This window comes from Mixophyes fleayi, chromosome 6, assembly GCF_038048845.1.
Source record: "Mixophyes fleayi isolate aMixFle1 chromosome 6, aMixFle1.hap1, whole genome shotgun sequence".
Taxonomy (NCBI): domain Eukaryota; kingdom Metazoa; phylum Chordata; class Amphibia; order Anura; family Limnodynastidae; genus Mixophyes; species Mixophyes fleayi.
In genome coordinates this window covers 13773207-13798770 of record NC_134407.1, presented here as the reverse complement: position 1 = coordinate 13798770, position 25564 = coordinate 13773207, and the positions used below count along the sequence as shown (strand labels likewise).

General features: G+C 43.3%; 1 protein-coding gene across 2 annotated transcripts in view; it reads left to right on the top strand.

Moving 5' to 3' along the window:
• Positions 1–25564, top strand: part of LOC142160193 (killer cell lectin-like receptor subfamily G member 1) — a 46222-nt gene that overhangs the window by 7287 nt on the left and 13371 nt on the right. For both annotated transcript variants that reach the window (XM_075215135.1, XM_075215134.1), the window contains exons 3-5: positions 1843–1920; positions 2292–2390; positions 16094–16192. In XM_075215135.1, coding sequence (XP_075071236.1) covers positions 1843–1920; positions 2292–2390; positions 16094–16192 — 276 coding nt within the window. The remainder of the gene's footprint in view (positions 1–1842; positions 1921–2291; positions 2391–16093; positions 16193–25564) is intronic.

The following is a 25564-nucleotide window of genomic DNA, read 5'->3' as shown; positions in this document are numbered from 1 at the left end:
TACCTATGATGCGCCATTTCCTCAGTTTCATAGGTACCTCAAAGTCTTCAATGGTCCCATGTCATGTATAGCAATACTACTAGCCTGTTTCAAACATTCACTGTGTATTTTCCGCTTCTATCTTTACCATTAAAGATTGTCCAATGCGATCAATGTGGTTCCAACACACAAAGAGATTGACTAGCAAAATATAACAAAGTATAACAAAATACAAGAAAGTAAAATCGATACATACACTGCGCACTGGATTCAGTAACAGTCATTCAATCCTGTAGTCTGCTTGTTGAGAGAGAGAGAGCTACTGGGTTTAGTGCCTGTTTATATACAGTTTGTGTTGAAAAAACAGTGATGATGTCACAATGTACAAAAAGATTACACTAAAAACATTCTTCATTGGTTGAGGATTTAGGTTAGTCCAACGATCGTCGCCTCTCTTCCCCTCTGATTACCCCTTCTCACGCACGTATCCAAGATTTCTCCCGCGCCGCTCCCCTCCATTGGAACAAGCTCCATCAGAACTTCCCGTAATCTGTCCTCTTTCAAACGAACATTAAAAACCCACCTTTTCTTAAAAGCCTTCCAGTCACATGCCTAACCTCCCACCTGTCGGCTACCTCTCCCTCTCACCCCCTCTTTTCTTCTCCCCCCTCCTCGACTCCGTTTCCGTTTCACCCATCTCTCCGTCTCATCCTTGTGTCTCTGTCTGTCTTCCCCTCCCTTTAGATTGTATGCTCCTTTGAGCAGGGCTCTCCTACCTCCTGTTTCCATCACTTTTAACTTCGCTCTCCAGCTACTCAGCTCACCCTCTCTCGGACCTTCTACCCTCTGACTCCTCTCGCTTCTCTCTGTTCCTCTCAGTGGCTCTTAACCTGTCATCCGCGCCCACCCTTTTGAACTCAAGTTACCAGCCTGTACTGACTATCCCCCACCCTCTCTCTCTAGCTGTGCTTTGAGCTCCCAGAGTTATAGTGCTTACTGTTATCTGTACTGTGCTGTTTCACCTTGTACTGTGCCAGTGTTTGTCCTTATACGGCGCATAATACTAGACTAAACACAATACATTTCTTAGGACCTGAACCCTCAATATCTTTAATGTATGTTTACCTTTATGTAATAAATCTTTAAGGGCTAGATTTTCTAAGCCGCGGGTTTGAAAAAGTGGGGATGTTGCCTATAGCAACCAATCAGATTCTAGCTGTCATTTTGTAGAAAGCACTAAATAAATGAAAGCTAGAATCTGATTGGTTGCTATAGGCAACATCCTCACTTTTTTAAACCCGCAGCTTAGTAAATCTAGCCCTAAGTCTTAATAATATAAGAATGTGAGTTGGAAACTTTATTAAAAGTAAACTATTTACAAAAGTAGGTGCGAACGTACATGTATTTACTATGTTTTCCTATGTGATTGCGTAAATAGCTACAATACGCCGTCACGTATGAATCGCAATAGTATAGGAAAACATTACAATTGTTATTTATTAATTTGGAACGACTTCACATAATTATTTATTTGAAAACTGACAAGTTCAACAACACTACTTTCTGCTTGAATCAGGCCAGCTGTATTAGTGTACAGCAGAATGACACAGGACCGTTGGAGGCCTGAAGGTACAAGTCTGAACCAGGGACGGTGCACCTCAAGTCAGTAACACACTGAATTTATTAATTTATTGAACCCCATTAAATAATACATTTTATGTTTGTGTGGCATTCTTTAAAAGCAATGATTTATTAGCACACACAATCAGGGACATGTAAAAGGCTTCACATTTATCAATATGTTTATAATGAATACATTAACATGTATGTTCAATCATAATGATCTACTGTCATTTTGACCAGGCACATCCACAATTCTCTATGCGGAAATCGCGACTAGTGGGTCGCAGACTCATCTGCCAGCAGTACATACTACACCAGGTAAGTACGTCTCTATTGAAGATATTCATAAGACACAAATTTTATGGGAAGTTTAAATAACAACACAGAAAACATCATTATAAAAAATATCTGCAATTTTGAACTGTAAAAATATAATTATGTCTGGCATCGGTTAGTAACATATGTTCCAAAATTATAGCAAATGGATGAACTTCTGTACTTTGAATTGGCAGAGGTCCATTCACCTTAAAGTTGTTTGTCAATATCATTGCTACAATTGCAGCATTATTTGTGGAAAGTAAGCCATTTTCCCCATACTGGCATTGTTTAGGATACTTTTATAAAGCCCCAATGAAATCTGCCCATCTGTCTTGATTACAGGTGTAATGGCTCTAATTTTATTTTTACAGAAACTACAGAACACCCAGTGAGAAAGTCCAACTATGGCATTTTCTTCATAGTCCAAGTTATCATCATTATCATCCTTTGCTGTGCCCTTGGATATATGGGTAAATAACCTCTATTAATTTCTACATAGTACGGATATTTCATTGATTTCTTTTTGCAATAACAAGCTGTTATATTTCTATGTCTCTGCTCACTTGATCAGAGATATATATATATATATATATATATATATATATATATGTATGTATAGATAGAAAGATGGATAGATAGTATAACAAAGGGAGGCATTTTTCTGACAAGAGGCAGAGAAAGTACACAAATAGAATAAAATATTGGCACAGTTATGCACCTAGGTTGAGATTAAACCAGGTAAAAACGTATGTGTAGTTTAAAGTTTATTAACTTACATGATTTCCTCTCAGCAAACAGACAGGGTGTGTCTGGGCAAACAGAGCCACTGGTGGGTGTTTTCTTTTAAAGAGAAGGTGGGTGTGTCACCTGTCCATCAAGCTAAGGCTGGGGGAGGAGTAACATGTATAAAAGCTTGTTTGTGCCATTTGTTCAGAGAGATCAACGCTGGGGAAGCTGGCTGGTCTTGAGAGAGCAGATGTCACGGGCACTAGGAGTTTCTACCCTGGATTCACCAGGTGTGATTATGCTTACCAGAGGGGCGGAGTTTATCACAGCGATCCTCTGGGCAGTATGTTGAATGGTTGGAACAGAACAACAACTTAGGATAAGAAATGTCAATGGAGAGTCAGCGACTTGCAGCTATGCAGCAGGAGAGTCAGCGACTTGCAGCTATGCAGCAGGAGAGTCAGCGACTTGCAACTATGCAGCAGGAGAGTCAGCGACTTGCAGCTATAATGCGGAGGTAGGTATAACAACTGATGTGCAGTGAAGACTCGTGCCAGTGCAGGAGGGTAGCGGGGAGAGTCAGTGGTCTGCGGATAGCAAGTTGTACCACTGCTGTGATGGGAAGAGTTGTCCAGGTGCAGGTAGGAGCGAGAGCGTCAGTGGTCTGCGGATAGCAAGTTGTACCACTGCTGTGATGGGAAGAGTTGTCCAGGTGCAGGTAGGAGCGAGAGCGTCAGTGGTCTGCGGATAGCAAGTTGTACCACTGCTGTGATGGGAAGAGTTGTCCAGGTGCAGGTAGGAGCGGGAGCGTCAGTGGTCTGCGGATAGCAAGTTGTACCACTGCTGTGATGGAAAGACTTGTCCAGGTGCAGGTAGGTAGCGGGAGCATCAGTGGTCTGCGGATAGCAAGTTGTACCACTGCTGTGATGGGAAGACTTGTCCAGGTGCAGGTAGGTAGCGGGAGCATCAGTGGTCTGCGGATAGCAAGTTGTACCACTGCGGTGATGGGAAGACTTGTCCAGGTGCAGGTAGGTGGCGGAATAGCGGGTAGTCTGTAGTGGCAAGTATACCACTGATGAGCAAGGGAGACTTGTTCAAATGCAGGCAAGCAGCTGAATAGCGGATAGTCTGTGGCAGGTACGTTGCCACTGATGAGCAGAGCAGGCTTGTCCAGGTGCAGGTATGCAGCGGAATGGCAAGCAGTCTATAGCGGTTACGTTTACCACAGAGGAGCAGATAAGGCTTGTCCAGGTGTAGGCATGCAGCGGAGTAGAGGTAGTCTGTAGCGGGCAAGTTTACCATGGATGAGCAGAGAGGACATGTCCACAGCAAAACCGATCACACGAGCAGAACACAGGAAACACCTAGGAGTCTCAAGGGAATGAGAACCAAGAACAGGCAACGATACTAAGGACACAGGTGCCTTAAATAGTGAGTGGTGATTGATTCACCAATAGGATTAAAAGCAAGGTTTTAAGTTCAAGAGTACTGCACATGCGCAATCCAGTCAAGATGGCGGACGGCCGTGGCTTAGGACAGGCGCCGGCAGGAATGAGAGAGAGCCACGTACCAGACCAGAGGCACTAACCGTCCGGTGAGTGACAGTACCCCCCCTTTTAAAGGTGGGCACAGAACACTTGAAACTGGGTTTGCCTGGATATTTGGAATAAAATTTCTTTAGAAGAGCTGGAGCATTGAGATCCTCTGTGCAGATCCAAGAGCGCTCCTCAGGGCCAAAACCGTTCCAATGCACCAGGAAGCGAAGGATTCCACGAGAGATTTTGGCATCCAGTATATGGGTAATCTCGAACTCCTCCTCTTGATGAGCTTGAACTGGGCGAGGTACAGAAGGAGGGACCGAGAATCGGTTGATGATGAGAGGCTTGAGTAATGAAACGTGGAAGGCATTGGAGATCCGAAGGTTCTTTGGTAATAACAACTTGAAACACACAGGATTAATCACTTGAGTGATTTTATATGGACCGATATAACGTGGGGCAAACTTCATGGAAGGAACCTTCAGGCGAATATTCCTGGTAGAAAGCCATACGCGGTCTCCAATTTTGAGTGGTGGAATTGCTCGCCTCTTTTTGTCAGCAAAAAATTTATATCTGGAAGATGCCTTCTTCAGGGAGGTTTTAACCTGAGACCAGATAGTTTTAAATTTCTGGCATAAATTTTCCACAGCAGGAACTTGGGTGGGAGGGAGGGCAGGAAATTCTGGGAGAGACGGATGGTGACCATATACCACAAAGAAAGGTGTTTTCGAAGATGACTCGTGATACATATTATTGTGGGCGAATTCAGCCCGTGGAAGCAAGTCTACCCAATTGTCCTGGTTGGCTGAGGAAAACATTCTTATGAAAGTCTCTAAATCCTGGTTGACTCTCTCGGTCTGCCCATTCGACTGAGGATGGTATGATGATGATAATGACAGTCGAATACCCAAGGTTTTGCAAAGGGCTCGCCAGAATCTGGAGAAGAACTGCACTCCTCTGTCTGAAACGATCTCAGATGGACATCCATGAATTCCAAAAATTTCCTTGATGAAATGGTCAGCCAGTGTAGATGAAGAGGGTAATCCTGTCATGGGAATGAAATGGGCCATCTTTGAGAATCTATCTACCACTACCCAGATGGTATTACATTTCTTGCTGGGGGGAAGATCAGTGACAAAGTCCATACTTATATGGGTCCATGGTTTGGAAGGAATAGGTAGTGGTTGGAGTAGGCCCGCCGGTGTTCTACGGGAGGTTTTAAATTGGGAACAAATGTCACAAGCAGCCACAAATTCTTTGACATCTTTCCTAATCGAGGGCCACCAATAGCTCCGAGAGAGAATCTCTAGTGTTTTTCGTTCTCCAGAATGTCCAGTGAAGCGAGAGGAGTGATACCATGACAAAACCTTTTTACGCAGAGGTGGTGGCACAATAGTTTTCCCAGATGGTAGAACATTGGTGGAAGAAGTGGCCAAACTCACAGATTTAGGATCCAATATAGGAATGTCAAAACAATCTTCAACGTCAGAGGAAGCACCAACCGCCCGAGACAATGCATCAGCTTTTTTATTTTTTGAAGCCGGTTTGAAAGTTATGATTAAATCAAAGCGAGATAAAAAAGGTGACCATCTTGCTTGTCGGGGGTTTATACATTGAGCTGACTGTAGATAGAGAAGATTTTTGTGGTCAGTAAAAATTGTCAAGGGGTGATGAGCCCCTTCCAGTAAATATCTCTACTGCTCTAAAGCCACCTTTATGGCCAATAGCTCCTTGTCCCCGATAGTATAGTTCTTCTCGGCAGGTAGAAGAGCTCGGGAGTAGAAAGCACAGGGATGGAATTTCCCTTGTTCCGATCTTTGGGATAGAATGGCCCCTAGTCCAATATTAGAGGCATCTACTTCGAGGAAGAAGGGAAGGGTCACGTCAGGTTGTCGAAGAACAGGAGCGGTGGAGAACGCCTTCTTAAGGAATTGAAATGCTTGAAGAGCCTCAGCTGACCATTGCTTAGTATTGGCGCCCTTATGGGTCAGAGCCACGATTGGGGAGACAATGGAGGAGAAACCTTGAATGAAGCGTCGATAATAGTTCGCGAATCCTAAGAAGCGTTGAATCGCCCTGAGAGTAGTTGGCTAGGTCCAAAGTAGCACTGTATTGACTTTCTCCGGATCCATCTCTAGACCAACTCCAGAAACAATATATCCCAAGAATGGAATCTGGGATAATTCAAAGGAACATTTTTCTAACTTGCAGAATAGTAAATTTTTTCGGAGTCTAGAAAGGACCTCTGCCACATGCTGTTGATGGGAGGACAGATCTTGCGAGAAAATCAATATGTTGTCCAGATAGACGACGCCACAAACATACAACAGATCCCGGAAGATTTCATTCACGAATCCCTGGAAGACAGCTGGGGCGTTACACAACCCAAAAGGCATGACTAGATATTCATAGTGTCCCTCCCTGGTGTTAAAAGCTGTCTTCCATTCGTCTCCGGCCTTGATCCGAATTAAGTTGTAGGCGCCACGAAGATCTAGTTTAGTTAATATTCGAGCTCCCTTGATGCGGTCAAACAGTTCGGTAATTAACGGGATAGGGTAGCGGTTTTTGATGGTAATGGCGTTAAGGCCTCGATAGTCTATACAAGGTCGTAATGACCCATCCTTCTTCTTAACAAAGAAGAACCCCGCTCCAGCGGGAGAGGTGGGCGGCCGAATAAACCCACGATGGAGAGTCTCTGGTAACGAAAGAGGGTATACACGACCCCTAGGAGGGTTCTTGCCAGGTTGTAAATCTATCGGACAATCCCAAGCCCGATGGGGTGGAAGGCGTTCTGATTGGGCTTTATCGAATACATCCGCAAAGGAAGCATACTGTGGAGGAAGGCCGGGCAGACAAGGTGCTATAGAAGATTTATTTATTTTTACTGGAACAACTCGAGTCAGACATTTGTGATGACAATTCGGACCCCAGGAAATGACTTGCGGAGTGTTCCAGTCAAACTGAGGAGAATGGAGTTGAAGCCACGGAAAGCCAAGTACAATAGGACTGGTAGTAACGGGAAGGACCAAAAAAGAAATTTGCTCTCGATGTAAAGCTCCGATTTGAAGGGTCAAAGGAATGGTACATTGAGTAATGATTCCATTGATAACTCGTGAGCCATCTATCGCGGTGACAACAATAGCTGTTTTTAAAGGAATCACTGGTAAGGACCACTGACACACTAGAGAACTTGAAATAAAACTTCTGGCAGCACCAGAGTCCAGAAGTGCTTGAGACGTAAATGACTTGGTAGAAGTGGAAACAGTAACAGCGAAAGAACAAATTTTAGAGTCCATGAGACATGGAGAGGATTCCAGGCACCCTAACCTTACCTCTCCGGAACAGGTTAGGGCCTCGCGTTTCCCGACTTTCTGGGACAAGAGTTCAGCATATGAGTAGGGTCAGCGCAATAGATACAGAGTCTATTTTTTACTCATCGCTCCCTCTCCTCAGAAGTTAGCCTAGAGCGTCCAATCTCCATGGGTTCTACAGGAGGTGGGAGGTGACGAACTCGAGATGTCGGGCGAACGGAGACTTTAGATGAACTCTCTCTTTCAGAATCTCTTTCTCGAAATCTCATGTCTACTCTGTGGCACAGAGAAATCAAATCGTCCAAGAAAGAGGGTAACTCTTGTGAGGTCAGAGCGTCTTTTATTTTGTCAGCAAGACCCTGCCAGAAGGCGGCTATCAGCGCCTCACTGTTCCATTGGAGTTCAAAATGAATGGAGCCCTGGTTGAGATAACCCCTACAAGTTTTCGGGTCTCCATCATATTTAGCGGGAGTAGGCAGTTGTAGCGTAGAAGTGGTAGACACCTGGGATGGCACTGGGGGGGAAGAAGACACTGGAGGATCAACAGTAGCTGATACATTTTGCACAGGGTCTCCTCGGGCGGCTAGGGCCTGAAAACATTGGAACAGCTGTTGCTGCCTAACATCTTGTTGTTCAATCCGAGTAACCAGATACTGCAGCATCTCCCTAGCTGTTGGTTCCGATCCTGGGTCTGTCATGGCCTGTTCTTACTGTCACGGGCACGAGGAGTTTCTACCCAGGATTCACCGGGTGTGATTATGCTTACCAAAGGGGCGGAGTTTATCACAGCGATCCTCTGGGCAGTATGGTGAATGGTTGGAACAGAACAACAACTTAGGATAAGAAATGTCAATGGAGAGTCAGCGACTTGCAGCTATGCAGCAGGAGAGTCAGCGACTTGCAGCTATGCAGCAGGAGAGTCAGCGACTTGCAACTATGCAGCAGGAGAGTCAGCGACTTGCAGCTATAATGCGGAGGTAGGTATAACAACTGATGTGCAGTGCAGGAGGGTAGCGGGGAGAGTCAGTGGTCTGCGGATAGCAAGTTGTACCACTGCTGTGATGGGAAGAGTTGTCCAGGTGCAGGTAGGAGCGGGTGCGTCAGTGGTCTGCGGATAGCAAGTTGTACCACTGCTGTGATGGGAAGAGTTGTCCAGGTGCAGGTAGGAGCGGGTGCGTCAGTGGTCTGCGGATAGCAAGTTGTACCACTGCTGTGATGGGAAGAGTTGTCCAGGTGCAGGTAGGTAGCAGGAGCGTCAGTGGTCTGCGGATAGCAAGTTGTACCACTGCGGTGATGGGAAGAGTTGTCCAGGTGCAGGTAGGTAGCGGGGGTGTCAGTGGTCTGCGGATAGCAAGTTGTACCACTGCGGTGATGGGAAGACTTGTCCAGGTGCAGGTAGGTAGCGGGAGCGTTAGTGGTCTGCGGATAGCAAGTTGTACCACTGCGGTGATGGGAAGACTTGTCCAGGTGCAGGTAGGTGGCAGAATAGCGGGTAGTCTGTAGCGGCAAGTATACCACTGATGAGCAAGGGAGACTTGTCCAAATGCAGGCAAGCAGCTGAATAGCGAATAGTCTGTGGCGGGTAAGTTACCACTGATGAGCAGAGCAGGCTTGTCCAGGTGCAGGTATGCAGCTGAATAGCTGATAGTCTGTGGCGGGTACGTTGCCACTAATGAGCAGAGTAGGCTTGTCCAGGTGCAGGTATGCAGCGGAATGGCAAGCAGTCTATAGCGGTTATGTTTACAACAGAAGAGCAGATAAGGCTTGTCCAGGTGTAGGCATGCAGCCGAGTAGAGGTAGTCTGTAGCGGGCAAGTTTACCACGCATGAGCAGAGAGGACATGTCCACAGCAAAACCGATCACACGAGCAGAACACAGGAAACACCTAGGAGTCTCAAGGGAATGAGAACCAAAAACAGGCAACGATACTAAGGACACAGGTGCCTTAAATAGTGAGTGGTGATTGATTCACCAATAGGATTAAAAGCAAGGTTTTAAGTTCAAGAGTACTGCACATGCGCAATCCAGTCAAGATGGCGGACGGCCGCGGCTTAGGACAGGCGCCGGCAGGAATGAGAGAGAGCCACGTACCAGACCAGAGGCACTAACCGTCCGGTGAGTGACAGCAGAGCTATGTCTAGCTAGCGTTTAGGGTCTCCAAGAAATGCTGTGAAATCTATACCATATATATAGATATATAAGGTCAAAGCGAAAATTTAGAAGTGGCTGTATGAAAAATGTAATGGGAATGTAAGTGACTGGAACTTGGCAGTAGGTGAAATATACCACCATATATACCTCCACTTCGACCACTATATTCAGTGGTCAGTTTCCAAGGGAAGGTTGGTCCACACATCCTAGTTTACAACTATATTAAAAGTGCTACACTGCTGTGATTGAAAATACAGTACACAATCCAAAATACAGGTGCAAGTGAATGCCTAAATCACTAAGATATTTATAAATAATTAGATAAAAATATATGTTAAAATTTGCAGTAATATAAACTCTAAAATATGATTTCTAAAATAAACATGACATTCTTAGTGCACATTTTGATTAAACTGTCCATCTATCACGTCAAGGTGACCTCTTCCAGATGGGTACACAAACAATAATTTTACAATATGGGACTATATATATAATAGTTGTGCGCTGACCCCCATGTTTTGGTTTTGGATGTGGTTATGGTTCTAAAACACGTTCGTATTTTGGATTAGGGGACAGGTTTTGCCAAAAAATCGCAAAAAGTCAAAATTTGGAAAAATAGGTAAAATAATGTCATTTTGAACTGTTTTTGCTCCAATATTGCTATTTCTAGCATAAACATTAATTTCCAGTTATTTCCAGTCTATTTTCTAATGATCCCAATTTTCACCAACTTTGGCCAAAGTCTGTGGTAACTTTGCCATTGTTACATTTGCTTTCCCTGATTCAATTCAAAAAATAATTATACTGCATATTAATGATATCTCCCTTTCATTGCACCCAATCCTTTGCGATGTTACAGCTTCCTAGAAACTGTCATGAGCTTTCAGTTCTAGCGGGAGAGGTCTTCACCTATAGCAGCCACCTTTCCCATAAAGTTGGACACACTTACAATTACTTCGATGCCCCCAGGACTTAACTCAACGTAGTAAAAGCTTATGAGCAAGAATCCATAGAACGCAAATAGGAAACAGGGAGTCAGGCGACTCAGTACACAGATAACCAAGGTCAGGCCAGAGGTCATGGGTCAGCAGGGAGCATCACAAACAGGCCAGTAGGTCGGGTCTGGCAGCAAACAAGGGTAGTCCAGAAGAATGAGCCAAGAGGTCAGGGGCAATCAGCAATCAAGCAGGGTCCAGAAAACAACAGTCAGAACAGGAATCAATCAGAGGTATTCAGAGGTTTCACAGCACAGAGAGCAGGTTAGCTATTGCAGAGCAAAAGCGCTATACCCAGCAGGGAGACTAAGTCCACCATGCATTTTAAACTGATAGGGACCAATCAGAAATGGGACCAAGAGCACGTACTCCATGTCCACTCAGGAGGCAGCAATTACAGTCGCTCACCCTGGCTGCTTGTTACTAGTCGAAATGCAGCGGCAGTGTGAGAGGCATCATGGTTGTCCCAGCAACAGCCGGGACGCAAAGTGAAGTGACATCCCAACTGCCAGGGCAACAGCCAGGACACAACCGCAATCTGGATACACTCCAGCTGTCGCAGATAGCCCGGTGTAAAATCTAGTGTCTGCACCACTTCTTGGGGACCATATCTGCTGCAAGTCTCGGGCAGTCCCCTTTACCCCACGGGTGGAAAAACCTTCAGCCGTGGGATTGATTCTTAAGCCCTTCCTCTCCTAAAATATATCTGAGTCCCCTGGTTAGATTCAGTAGGGTAGCATTAAGGCACACATCTACCTCACTTCAAGGACAATGCCATCTTGACTTGCACCATTTAACATTGTGTCCTCTCATTATCTTTTAAATATCTAATAATGCCGCTGTCCATAGTTGAGGTATTGTGTCCTCTGTAGTCTTAATGAAAGATTTTTTAAATCTGCTATGGGTGCATTTGCTTTCTCCCTTTCAATTTCAAATATAATTAGCCACTCTATACGGTTCTCTAACTCCAACACATAGCATAAATCATCAGCCATCATATCTCCATCTATGTATTTTTTGCCAGTGCTAAATTCTGTCCACTTAATTTCTCAGAACGTGGACTTTCAATTGCATTGTCTTGCCACGACAGATGTTTTTGGCAACCAAATCTGCATCAATATCAGCTATACCCACTGTGTAGGAAGGCCAAATATTGGCCTATCTTAACTGTCTATTTTACATAATTCTTACACGTCACTAATAGAACATATAAATATTATTTATATACATTCCATATTTATATACATGGGTCTTAGGGACCACCTCCGCTGGAATTCTCGGCCAGTCCTTTTTACCCTGGGGTTAGACAAAGCTTCCCCTGGTGGAATGAGTCTTCAGCCCCCTCTCCCCATAAATATATATACGATTGCCCTGGTTTGATAAAGAAGGGCAGCATTACGGCATAAAGCATATAAGTAAAACAAGGTATGAAAGCTCTGCTCTTTGGATACCGATGAATACTCTGGCAATGTATTGTGAGCATAGTCTTTGAATATTTTGTTAATATGGGTGCAGACCACCTTTGTATATCAGCATCATCATTTATTTATATAGTGGCAAGTTAAGGAAAATCCTGCTCTTAACTACCGATGAACGCTCTGGCAATGTATTGTGAGCGTAGTCTTTGAATTTTTTTAGTATGGGTGCAGGCCATCTTCGTCTATCAGCATAATCATTTATTTATATAGTGACAGCAAATTATGTAGCTCTTTACAATTGGGTATCTACTTGTCTAAATATTTATTGATGCCTCTGTCCATCTAATGACATTTGATTGCTATTGCCTCTTCACTCTACATGATGCATGCTGTGTAATGTTCCAAATTTAGTATGTGTGTAGCGTTTCAACATTTTTATTGCGTGCACCTTGCACTAACTTTTTTGTTGTTGTTCCATTTATTTAATGGGCTTGCTTCAGACGGTGGTATGGCAGATGACATTTTTTTGCGGTCGCTGATATAGATATAGATATAGATATATATATATATATATATATATATATATATATATACATATATACATATATATATATATATATATATATATATATATATATATATATATATATATATATATATATACACCCTTCTCTGACCTGTGATTGGTTGAAAACTTTAACCATGTATCTCATTATCATTGATAGCCTTTACCAATCAGAGCTGAAAAGAGAATCTTTCTGAGAGACTAAGATTTTTCTTTTAAATGAGCTGTCTTGCATTAGTGGAAACTGAGGACTGATTGTTTCAATTACATAAAACACCTACTTACTCCTGCTAAAGGGTGTACATGTAAAATCGGCATGTGTGTATCACTTACTTCTTCATTGCCTCCACCAAAACTTCTTAATCTGGGTATGTATTTACATGGATGTAATGACCACCGGTGGTGACATTGGGACCCCTGTAACCACACACTTCGCACAACTCTGACACACGATAAGATTGTTCTTTTATATAAAATATTTACTTTGAAATATATATTTTAAATAGATGTGCAATAGGGAATATATAATAATTATAATCCACTTTTATGAGGTTAATTACTAGACTCCCTATAGATATATTAATACATTTGAATGTTATAGCATCTATGTATTTTTGATATTATGCTACTATTTCTAATAGACTACAAAATTCCCTTTATAAACTAATCCAAACCCACTATAAAATATCACTTTGTCTACCACCTATATATAGATCATTCCACACGAAATTACTCTATGCTAGCCTGAAAGTAAAATCCATTCAGTACTTAGAATAAATATTGACTAATTAATATTATAACACGGCATCAAAACTTCAAAGTTCACAGTATTGATTCTTGAAATATCCCTCAATTCCAGGTCAGGCTGTCGTTAGTGCATATATAATACCGTTGGTTGCTACTTCTCACTTAGTTATATGTACATTTAATTTTCTCCAGATATGTATTTAAATTTCATATAATTAACGATGCAAATGATATGATAGATTAATCTATAATTCAGTCTCTGAAATAAGTATTTCTAATGACCCAGATCAGGGGAATGCTGGCAAATTTCAGCATGGTGGGCAATATTCTACTCAACAGCCTATTAGGATCATTTTCAAGGGAAAAAAATGCAGGTGGCCCAGCCCAAGGTAGCCCTCTATGGGATCGCACCGGGGTGCAGATGCCCCCCTGCTCCCCAGCTCAGCCAGTGACTCAAATAATATATTAAATGGACCTATATCACAGTCTCAAAAATAAACATTTATTCTGCTGCAGATTATATCTCAAATGTTTCTATATCACAGACTTTGAAATAAATATACATACTGATGCAGGTGTTAACTTTATATTTCCCTTTCACTTCAGGTGTATGTAATATAAGGATATGATAGGTTCTCAGGTTTACTCACAAGAACCAAAGTTTAATTATACCAATACCGCTTTTCTCTCTGTTTATTTTCCCAGAGGGTTGCTTCTTTCAAAATGATGTTTCTTCTCACTGACGCTTTAGCTTCATAGATAATTCTCTTTACATATATTTTTACCATCAAATGATTTTGCCATAAATGCTGATTTCCACAAATACAGCATTTTACACATACATCTCTTAATAGATCAACCTTATTAAAATAAGTCTCACAGATCTGTCTCAATTAGTTTTCTCTTCCTCACATAGGTCTGTCTCCTCTCTCATCGTCCAGTAAATCCATTATCAATATTCCTTCTCTGTGCATGTTTCCATTTTTTATAATTGATTTTCATATGTAGTTTTCTGTCCAGGAGTGGATCATATGATTGCATGACTTTTTCGCTTTATTATTAAACTGTCTTCATTATCTTTGGCGATCATCCACTACAAAATGATCTTTATAGTCAATATGGTATATCTAACAACAGTCATTGAATAACTTGACCTGTGCCACCTGAGGTTTTCTAAGGTCCAACTAAAAGTCACATAGATGTTGTAAAAAAGCATTGACAATAATGTATAGTGGTAAATGGGTTATTCTCTTGTTTCCTTTATAAGCAACTATGTAACGTATTATCCCTCCACTCACTTATTCTTTCTTATTAGACCAACCAACTGCTGTAAGTATTCATGATCTGGGGTATTTATTTAGCTTTTTAGTTTTTATTCACAAAATCATTTCACTTATTTCATGCAATGATTCTTGCCCATGAATCATGGACATAAGATGCTACTGCCAACGACAAACCTGAAGTGAAATGTTTTTCTCATTTAATTTTTTTTTTATCTGTGAAATAAAATCTTTTATTTTGCACAAGTACAAAAATGCCTTTGCTTCACCCAAATCTCCCCATGAGGCAGTGTAAAATTTTGCACCTCCACAAATGCCATCTTGCATATTTTCGTTTTCAATACTTGTGCAATTTTATGCACACAAAGGCTTATAGAGGATCAAACAGACAATTTCATATTGCACCTCAGCACTTTTGCACCTTTCCCATGTGTCTAATTGCTACATTTAGATGCATTATTGTCATCAGCCCTACCTTGTTTGATATCCCAGTATTTGCAGCCATAGACTTGCCAATATTGCCACAGGTACATAGTAATATTTATAACAATCTGAGGTGCGGGTCCCTAAACCTTGTCTCAAGCACCCACTGTGCTTCTTTTGTCTGGCTAGTGCAAATTACAGGCCTGATTTTTTAAGATAAGTAAATGCCAATATGTGCCGTATTTTGCGTAAAATCTCACTGCACATGCCCAGAACTAGACCATATGCCAGAACATCCAATTCATCGTCAGTTGCAAAGGACCCTTACTACAGCCTATGATTTCATGGCCAGAAAGGGAAGGAGCATATGCACAAATGTACAGTAAGGATGTATCAAGGAAGAGTGTACGCAGCAGCATCGATTCAAGCTTTGGGCATCTCTAAAGTACGTGTCTTTCGTATGACTTGCACCAGCTACAGGTCAGGTATAAGTGCCGAATGATAGTGATGACGGCTGTGTATGATGCTAGAACATGTGTTTGCAATCAGGAACAACTGTAAAAATGCATTTTATGTACAGTAGACATTAAGAACATTCTTATAAACGTATTTTATGGAAGGGGGGAGGGTGAATTAAAAGAAAAAAAAATTGTTATGTTTTGTCATTAATGACTATATTATTAACAGGGGACATTTATTTAATACTATTGTTTTCCTGTGTGCTCTCCTGGGACTTTATGTTCCACATATGTATTGGACGTATCCTGCAGTATCTGTCAAAGCAGAGCGGACCTAGACCCGTATCCAACAAGAGACGTTTCTTCAGATTCGCTCCTTGTTGATTATGGATGTGTGTGTGCCAAAATTATATGCGTTTTCAAAAAAAGCTATTTGCGTTTGTTTTGTGTGCCTTAATGAATCAGGCTGTATATGAGGAAGCGACTGCCTGGTCGCTATAGTTCAGCGCAAATTATTTACCTAAATGCAACGTTAGTAAATGAGCTATCTGTCTCTTTCAGTGTATAAGGATCAGAATCAGCATCAAGATGTAAATGATGGGAGCTGTAGGAAAGAGATAGAGAATCAGCTCTGTGTGAGCCCCAACAAGACACAAGAAGGTAAGTGTATTATCCCGAGAAGGGCTGGCAAAGTTTAGCCCAGGGGACAAGACTCCACTCAGCAGCCTATTAGGAACATTTTAAAGAAATAAAACGCAGGTGGCCCAGTGACCCAGCCCAGGGTAGCCCACTTTGGGACCAGCCCAGGGAACAGATGCCCCCCCTAACCCCTAGCCAGCCTGCTTCTGGTATTATTAACATAAAGATAACTCATGGAAATTGAGACCAACTGGTAAATAAAATGTCATTTTATGTGCATTACTGCACTTTAAGGAAAGATATCCTTATAAATCGCATAAGGGCCTGATTAATTAAGACACGCATCCTGAGCGCAACGTGCGTTTGCTTTAAAACGCACGTAAATCGGCTCTGTGCACTCCTGAATTCAACAAGGAACAGATCTGAAGATACGTGCGCTGATGAATTCGGATGTAAGTCTGTCGTGCTCTACTACACAAGATGCTGCAGGATACAGCCAATGCCTATGTGGATTATACATTCACAAAAGAGCGCACAGAAAAAAACCAAAACATTGAATTAACGTCACCTGTTATATAGGCATTAATAATAAAACAGTAAAGAAAAATGTTTTTTTTATCCCCCCCCCACTCCCATGAAATACATTTATCAGGATGTTATTAATGTCTACAAAACATAAAATAAATTTTTACAGTGGCTCCTGCTTTCAAACACATGTTATAGCATGCATAGGAGACTGTTATCACTACTAATCAGGACTAACCCTGTAGCTGGAGCAAGAAATACGGCAGCAAAACAAGTAACCTTGCAATGCCCAGACCTTGATTTAGACGTGGAAACGTGTTCTTGATTTTGACATGTCCTTACTGTAAACTGAGTATGGCAAAACACCTCTTCACTGCCATGTTCACTCCCTGTAATTGTAGGCTGTAGTAAGTGTCCTTTGCGCTTGAAGATGGAGTGGACCGGGGCTGCACTTACTGACATCTGTAAATGTATCAAGCTGAGAGTTTTCAGGCGGGTTTGAAAAACCAATCAGATTCTAGCTATCATTAATTTTGTACATTCTGCAAAATGACAGCTAGAATCTGATTGGTTGCCATAGGCAACATCTCCGCTTTTCAAACCTGCCAGAAAACTCTCAGCTTGAAATATTTACTCCCTGGTCTGGTTCTGGGCATGCGCAGAGTGATTTTGCGTATGTTATGCTCAAAATCATCAGATGCGTGCCTTGATGAATCGGGCCTCTAATGTGGTATAGGGTTCGGTTTACCAATTTGCTGCATATTTTTTGATGTGCGTTCCTGCTTGGAATGCATTTCCATTTTTTTGTTTTTCTGGGTTGATTTATTTTTAATTCTTTAGATTAATTCTATTATTGTAACTTTATAATATTAATAATGTTTTTCTGTTTATATGGCCAATTGACTTTGTGCTATCTGGCTGAAATGAGATATGGTTATGTCTTTATTATGCATTTTCTGATTTGCGCCCCAGGGTGGAACGCATTTCTGGTTTTGGCCATGTATTTATAGACTTATACTTTTTATACTTAGTGGACCTGATTCATTTGTAAACGTAAGTCCGTTGACTGGCATAGCAAAAAACAAAACAAACTCTGACAAAATAGTTTTCTTTAAACCAGCCATATTTTTATTAATGATTATGCTGTTCAGAGGTGTAAAATTTTTTTATGTTAAACATTTTTTTGTATGATGTGACCTTATGCTTGTGTGTATACTGCACTTTGTTCTGTCCCATAACGTTTAGGCAGAGTGTACTTACACCCAAATTCAAATCAAAACACATCTTGAGATCCTTTTGAAATTGAATATGGTTGGAACTGTGCTCATGTTGCGTGCTCTTTTTTTTTTTTTTTAAAAGGGTTCCTGGGTACATTAGACTCTGTGCCTCTATTCCTGCCAAAATTTGTTTTGCATCTTATTATCATATCTTTAAACCATCTTACTATCCTTGTGAAAGTATTTTTCAATGTAGGTTTTAAATTAATCCAATTCAAAGGTACTAAGGTGCTTTTATTAAGTAATGTTTTGTGGAAATTATTTCATCAAAAACTACTTAGATTGAAAATTCCTTGATTATTTATTGTCTTAGACAAAACCGATTTTCTCTTTAATAAAATTGCTGTTTTGAAAAAAAAACCCAGGAAAGCGCAGAGAATTGGCGGTTCATTGAAACCACAGTTTAGTAAATATTAGAGATGCTCAGGCTCTGTTCCCCGAGAACCAAACACATCTGAAGGCGGCTCGGTACTTTTGCGCACCCTCGGAATTGAAAATGAGGCAAAATGTCATTGTTATGTCGTGAAATCTCTCAAGTTTTGGATTCTATAAGTACCGCCCTCCACAGCGATCCAGCGCCATTTCACAGAGAGACACAGAAGGGGTAGCACAGTTCTTGGAAGTCTCCAATGCAATTGGGCAGAGCAATAGGTAGAAAACAAAGGGGTAGCAGTGTTCTTCAAAGTTTCCAGTGTCATTCAGGAGAGCTCCATTGCTAATATCATTGCTGAAATAGAAATAATAGGTCTGGTAGGCTTGGTCTTGTAAATCTGCAGTCACATTGTACTGTGTTATGTAGGTAACACACAACGAGGTGAGCTCCATTGCTAATTGTCATTGCTGAAATACAAATAATAGGGCTGGCAGCCTCGGTCTTCTAAATCTGCAGTCACATTGTACTGTTGTCACTCACCGGACCTCTAGTTCCTCTGGGTCAACATTCAGCCCACTCACTACCCATGCAACGCCGCGGCCATCCACCATCTTAGCCATGCTTCTGCACATGTGCAGATCGGAGGACTGTTAAAACCTTCTACTCCTTCTCATTGGTTCACTAATTGTCTCTCCCTATTTAAGGCTACCCCTGACCTTTCTTCCTTGCCCGTTCTTGGTCCTCATTCTGCCGAGGTAACCAAGGCGTTCTCACCTCCTGGATCGTGTTACCTGTCTGCTGAAGTATGTCTCCCATGTACCCGCTGCAATACCTGTCAGCCGCAGACATCTCCACACTACCTTGTATCGTACCTGCAGACTGGACAAGCCTCATCTCCACATTAGTGGTAGTACCTGTCGGCCGCAGACATCTCCATGCTAACTTGTATCGTACCTGCAGACTGGACAAGCCTCATCTCCACATTGGTGGTAATACTTGTCCGCCGCAGACATTTCCACGTTATCTTGTATCATATCTGCAGCCTGGACAGACCTCATCTCCACATTAGTGGTAATACTTGTCAGGCGCAGACATCTTCACGTTACCTGGTATCGTACCTGCAACCTGTATACTTCATCTCCACATTAGTGGTACATTAGTGGTAATACCGCTCAACCTCAGTGCATTCCTTAGTGACCTGCTACTATACCTGCCATCCTCAGAAGCATTCTCGTTCTCTGTGCCTCTGGTGGGTAAAGCCAACTATTGGTAGATTCTGGATCGAGACTCCTAGTGACCGTGACAGTAAGAACAGGCCATGACGGACCCAGGTTCAGAACCTACAGCTATGGATCTATTACATCACTTGGTTACTCGGGTAGAACAACAAGATGTCATTCAGCGGCAATTACTTCAATGCTTCCAATCTCTAGTGTCTCGGGTAGACTCCTTGCAGACCACAACCTCATCTCCCATTCCAAATCCTCCGATGGTGTCTCATTCCTCTGAGCCACCTCAGGATCCTACATCTTCTGCATTACACCTGTCTACTCCTTCCAAGTTCGATGGAGACCCAAAAACTTGCAGGGCTTTCTCAATCAGTGCTCCAGTCTCAAAAATGTCCTACCCATCGCTCTAAGGTAGCATATATGATCTCATTGTTTTCTGGACAGGATCTGGCATGGGCCTCCCCCCTCTGGGAGAAAGATGACCCTCTTCTAAAAGATAGTGCTGCCTTCATTTCTACATTTCGAAGATACTTCGACGAGCCCGGACGAGTCATTTCAGCCGCATCCAGCATCCTTCGGTTGTGACAAGGGTCTCACTCAGTAGCAAAGTATGTGATTCAATTTCGTACATTTTCTTCTGAATTGGAATAATGAAGCATTATTAGCTGCTTTCTGGCAAGGCCTTTCCAATATAATTAAAGACGTGTTGGCATCTCAAGAATTACCCTCCTCCTTGGATGCCTTGATATCCCTATGTAACCGAGTGGACATGGGGTTTCGGGAGAGAACCTCTTGAAAGGAGTCACCTTCAAGGGCACCGGTCCGCTTGGCATCCCGATACCGTCACCCCTCTCCACTGGTAGAACCCATGGAATTGGGACGCTCCAGAAGAGAGGGAGAGACGCCTGAAGAACAAACTTTGTATCTATTGTGCTGACCCAAGTCATGTTCTTAATTCGTGCCCCAAAAAATAGGGAAATGCAAGACCCTAACCTGTTCCGGAGAGGTTAGGTTAGGTTCTCTGGAATCCTCTCCACTCTGTACAGGCTCTAAAATTTGCTCCTTCCCTGTTACCATCTCTAGTTCTACCAGTTCTTTTACATCTCAGGCACTCTTGGATTCCGGAGCAGCAGGGAACTTCATTTCAAACTCTCTGGTGCTTCAGTGGTCTTTACCAGTCATCCCACTAGAAATGGCCATTGTCATCACGGCCATCGATGGATCTCAGATTGCTAACTGAATCATCAATTAAACATACCATCCCTCTTTCTCTCCAAGTTGGGGCTCTGCATCAGGAACAAATCTCCCTGTTGGTCCTTCCTTCTACCACTAGTCCTCTCATTTTGAGCCTTCCCTGGCTCCAACTCCATTCTCCACAAATAGACTGGAACTCGCCTCAAGTTGTATCCTGGGGTTCTGCTTGTCATGACCGATGTCTTTCTCGGGTCCTTCCAGTGAAACTGTCCAACTCCTCGTTGAGTTCTCCTCTGCCTGGCCTTCCTCCACAGTATGCTCCTTTTTCTGATGTATTCGACAAAATACGGTCTGAACGTCTTCCTCCTGGGACTATCTGGTGGAGATACAACCTGGTAAAATTCCACCTAGGGGTCGAGTATATCCCCTTTTGCTACCAGAGACCCAGGCTATGTCAGACTACGTTAAAAAAATCTTCATCGAGGCTTCATACGACCATCTACTTCTTCCTTGTTAAAAAAAGGACGGTTCATTAAGACCTTGTATTGATTATCGAGGTCTTAATGCTATTACTATCAAAAACCGTTACCCTATCCCTTTGATTACTGAGCTCTTAGACCGCATCAAAGGAGCCTGGATTTTCACCCAGCTAGACCTCTGCGGTGCTTACAACCTAATTTGGATCAAGGCCGGAGACGAATGGAAGATAGCTTTTAACACCAGGGTCAGATACTATGAATATCTTGTCATGCAAATTGGGTTATGTAACGCCCCAGCTGTCTTCCAAGGGTTCGTGAATGAGATCTTCCGGGACCTGCTTTATGTGTGTGTCGTTGTGTACCTAGATGACATACTAATTTTCTCTCAGGATCTTTCCTCACACCGACAACATGTCACCGAGGTTCTCTCAAGACTCCGTAGAAATAAATTATTTTGTAAATTGTAGAAGTGTTCTTTGAATTATCTCAAATTTCCTTCTTGGGATACATCGTCTCTTGATTGGGCTTGGAGATGGATCCTGAAAAAGTGAAAGCGGTAATGCATTGGCCGCTGCCAAAAACTCTCAAAGCTATCCAACGCTTCTTGGGCTTTGCCAATTACTATCGGCGCTTTATTCAAAGATTCTCCTCCATTGTTTCACCCATAGTCTCCCTTATTCGCAAGGGTGTCAACACCAAACAATGGTTTCCTGATGCCCTTCAGGCCTTTCAGTTTCTCAAAGAAGCATTCTCCACTGCCCCCATTCTCCAACAACCCGATATCACTCTTCCTTTCTTTTTCGAAGTAGATGCCTCCAACGTTGGAATAGGGACCATTTTGTCTCAAAATTCAGTGCAAAAGAAACTTCATCCCTGTGCCTTTTACTCTTGAAGTCTTCTGCCTGCAGAGAAAAATTACACTATCGGGGACAAGGAGCTGTTGGCTATCAAGGTGGCCTTAGAGGAATGGAGATACCTGCTGGTGGGGGCTCATCATCCTATAACCATATTCACCGACCACAAAAATCTTCTCTACCTGCAGTCAGCTCAATGTATGAATCCACCACAAGCCAGATGGTCACTATTTTTCTCCCGCTTTGATCTTATTATCACCTTCAAACCGGCCTCCAAGAACAAAAAGGTGGATGCATTATCTCGAGAGGTTGCTCCTTCCTCAGACTCTGAAGACTGTATGGATTGTCCAGTACTTGACCCTAAATGTGTGATTCTATCTGCTTCTTCTGCCACCACTCCATCCTCTGGCAAGACCTTCGTACCCCCCTGCTCGAAAGAAGATTCTCTCTTGGCATCACTCCTCCCGTTTTGCCGGCCATGTCGGAGTACGGAAAACTTTGGAGACGCTCTCTCGAAATTATTGGTGGCCTACTATCAGAAGTGATGTCAAATATTTCTTCTCTGCCTGTGATATTTGTACCCAGTTCAAGTCGTCCCATCAGGTTCCGGCTGGTCTGCTTCAACATTTACCCATACCTTTCAAACCATGGACCCATATAAGCATGGATTTCATTACCGACCTTCCTCCCGGTAAAAGATTTAACACCATTTGGGTAATCGTGGTCAGGTTCTCCAAGATGGCCTATTTGGTCCCACTGGTCGGCCTGCCTTCATCTGCCACATTGGCAGATCACTTTATTAAAGAAATATTTCAAATTCATGGGTGCCCGTCTGAGATCGTTTCGGATAGAGGAGTACAGTTTGTTTCCAGATTTTGGCGGCCCTATGCAAGATCTTGGTTGTTCGCCTGTGTCTGTCTTCGTCATACCATCCTCAGTCGAATGGCCAGATCAAGAACGTCAACCAAGACCTTGAAACTTTCCTGAGAATTTTTTCTTCAGCCAACCAGGACGATTGGGCAGAACTACTCCCGTGGGCTGAGTTTGCCCATAACAACACGTACCATGAATCTTCATCTAATACACCATTCTGTCACTCACCGGACCGTGAGTGCCTCTGCGCTGGTGCGTGGTTCTCTAGCCTTCCTGCCGGCGTCTGTCCTGAGCTGCGGCCATCCGCCATCTTGATGGACTGCGCATGCGCAGCACCCAAGAACTCTTATGACCTTTGCTTTTAATCTAATTGGAGGATCAGGCACCTCTCCCTATTTAAGGCACCTGTGCTCATTACCTCGTTGCCTGATCTTGAGTCTCATTCCCTGTGAGTCTCTGAAGGTGTCTCCTGTGTCCTGCTCGTGTTTTCAGTTCCCTGCTGATTACCTGCTCTACTCATCGGTGGTTCCCATACCCGCTACTGACTCCTGTGTCCTGTTCATGTCTACAGCTTCCTGCTGATTACCTGCTCCGCTCATCAGCGGCTCTCATCCCCGCTACTGACTCTTGTATCCTGCCCGTGTCCTCAGCTATCTATTGGATTACCTGCTCTGCTCACCTGCGATTCACATACCCGCTTCAGCCGTTCAGCGCTCCTGCTGTGCCTGCATCTCCTCGTGGACAAGCTTCTCTACTCATCAGCGGTATGCTTACTTGCTATTGACTTTCAACTGTTACCTTGCATATCCGCTCAGGACAAGCTCTCCTACTCAGCAGCGGTATCCATACCCTCTAAAGACTATTAGATATAACGCTGCATATCTGTTTGAAACAAGTTCCTCTGTGCTCTCATTGTATTCATACAACTATTGACTCTATTAATTTCACCTGGACAAGTCCTCACCTCCTCGCAGTGGTACAACTTGCTGTCCGCAGACCACTGACGCCTCCTCTACCCTACCTGCACCTGGACAAGTCTTCTCATCACAGCAGTGGTACAACTTGCTGAATGCAGACCACTGACTTCCTGCTACCTTACCTGCACCTGGACAAGTCTTCTCATCACAGCAGTGGTACAACTTGCTGTATGCAGACCACTGACTTCCCGCTACCTACCTGCACCTGGACAAGTCTTCCCTTCACAGCAGTGGTACAACTTGCTGAACGCAGACCACTGACTCTTCCATTACCTTCCTTCACCTGCTCACGTCCACCCGGCTCTCCGTGGTTGAAACCTGTCTTCCACTATAGCTGCAAGTCGCTGACTTATCTACCAGTATAGCTGCAAGTCACTGACTCATCTACCAGTATAGCTGCAAGTCACTGACTATCATCAGTTCCATTGGCATCCTCTCTCCATCTGCTGTTATATACGTTCCACTATTCACCCTGCTGCCAGAGGACCGCTGTGCAAACTCCGCCCCTCTGGTAAGCATAGTCACCTGGTGAATCCTGGTCAGAACTCCTAGTGCCCGTGACACATTCTTTGTGGTATACGGTCAACATCCTTCTCTCCCAGAATTTCCTTCCCTCCCTCCCACCCAGGTTCCTGCATTTAACTCTTTACGCCAGAGATTCTCCTTGATTTGGCCCAAAGTCCGGTCCTCTCTTAAGAAAGCTTCCTCCAGAAAAAAATTATTTGCCGACAAGAAGTGGCGAGCAGTACCAGCATTTAAAGTTGGAGATCGTGTATGGCTGTCCACCAGGAATATCCGCCTGAGAGTTCCTTCTATGAAATTTGCTCCACGTTTCATTGGCCCATACAAGATTACGTGGGTGATAAATCCTGTATGCTTCAAATTACTACTGCCTAAGAACCTTCATATTTCCAACTCCTTCCACGCCTCCCTTCTCAAGCTTCTCATCATTAATCAATTTTCTGTTCCTTCCTCTACACCCCCTCCAATTCAACTTCAACAAGAAGAAGAATTCAAGATCACTCACATTCTCGATTCCAAAATTTCCAGAGGAGTCCTCCGCTATTTGGTTCATTGAAAAGGGTTTGGTCCAGAGGAGCACTCCTGTATTTGCGCTGCTGACCTCAATGCTCCTGCCCTTTTGAAGAAATTTTACACCAAATTCCCCAGTAAACCTGGTTCTAAGTGTTCTGAGACCACCTTTAAAGGGGGGGATACTGTCACTCACTGGACCTCTGGTTCCTCTGGATCTAGATTCAGTCCACTCTCTACTCTGCCGGCTCCCATGCAACGCCGCAGCCGTCCACCATCTTAGCCATGCTTCTGCGCATGTGCAGATCGGAGGATTGTTTAAACCTTTTCCTCCTTCTCATTGGTTAACTAATTGTCTCTCCCTATTTATGGCCCCCCCTGACCTTCCTTCCTTGCCCGTTCTTGGTCCTCATTCTGCTGAGGTAACCAAGGCGTTCTCACCTCCTGGATCGTGTTACTTGTCTGCAGAAGTATGTCTCCCGTGTACCTGCTGCAATACCTGTCAGCCGCAGACATTTCCACACTACCTTGTACCGTACCTGTAGACTGGACAAGCCTCATCTCCACATTAGTGGTAATA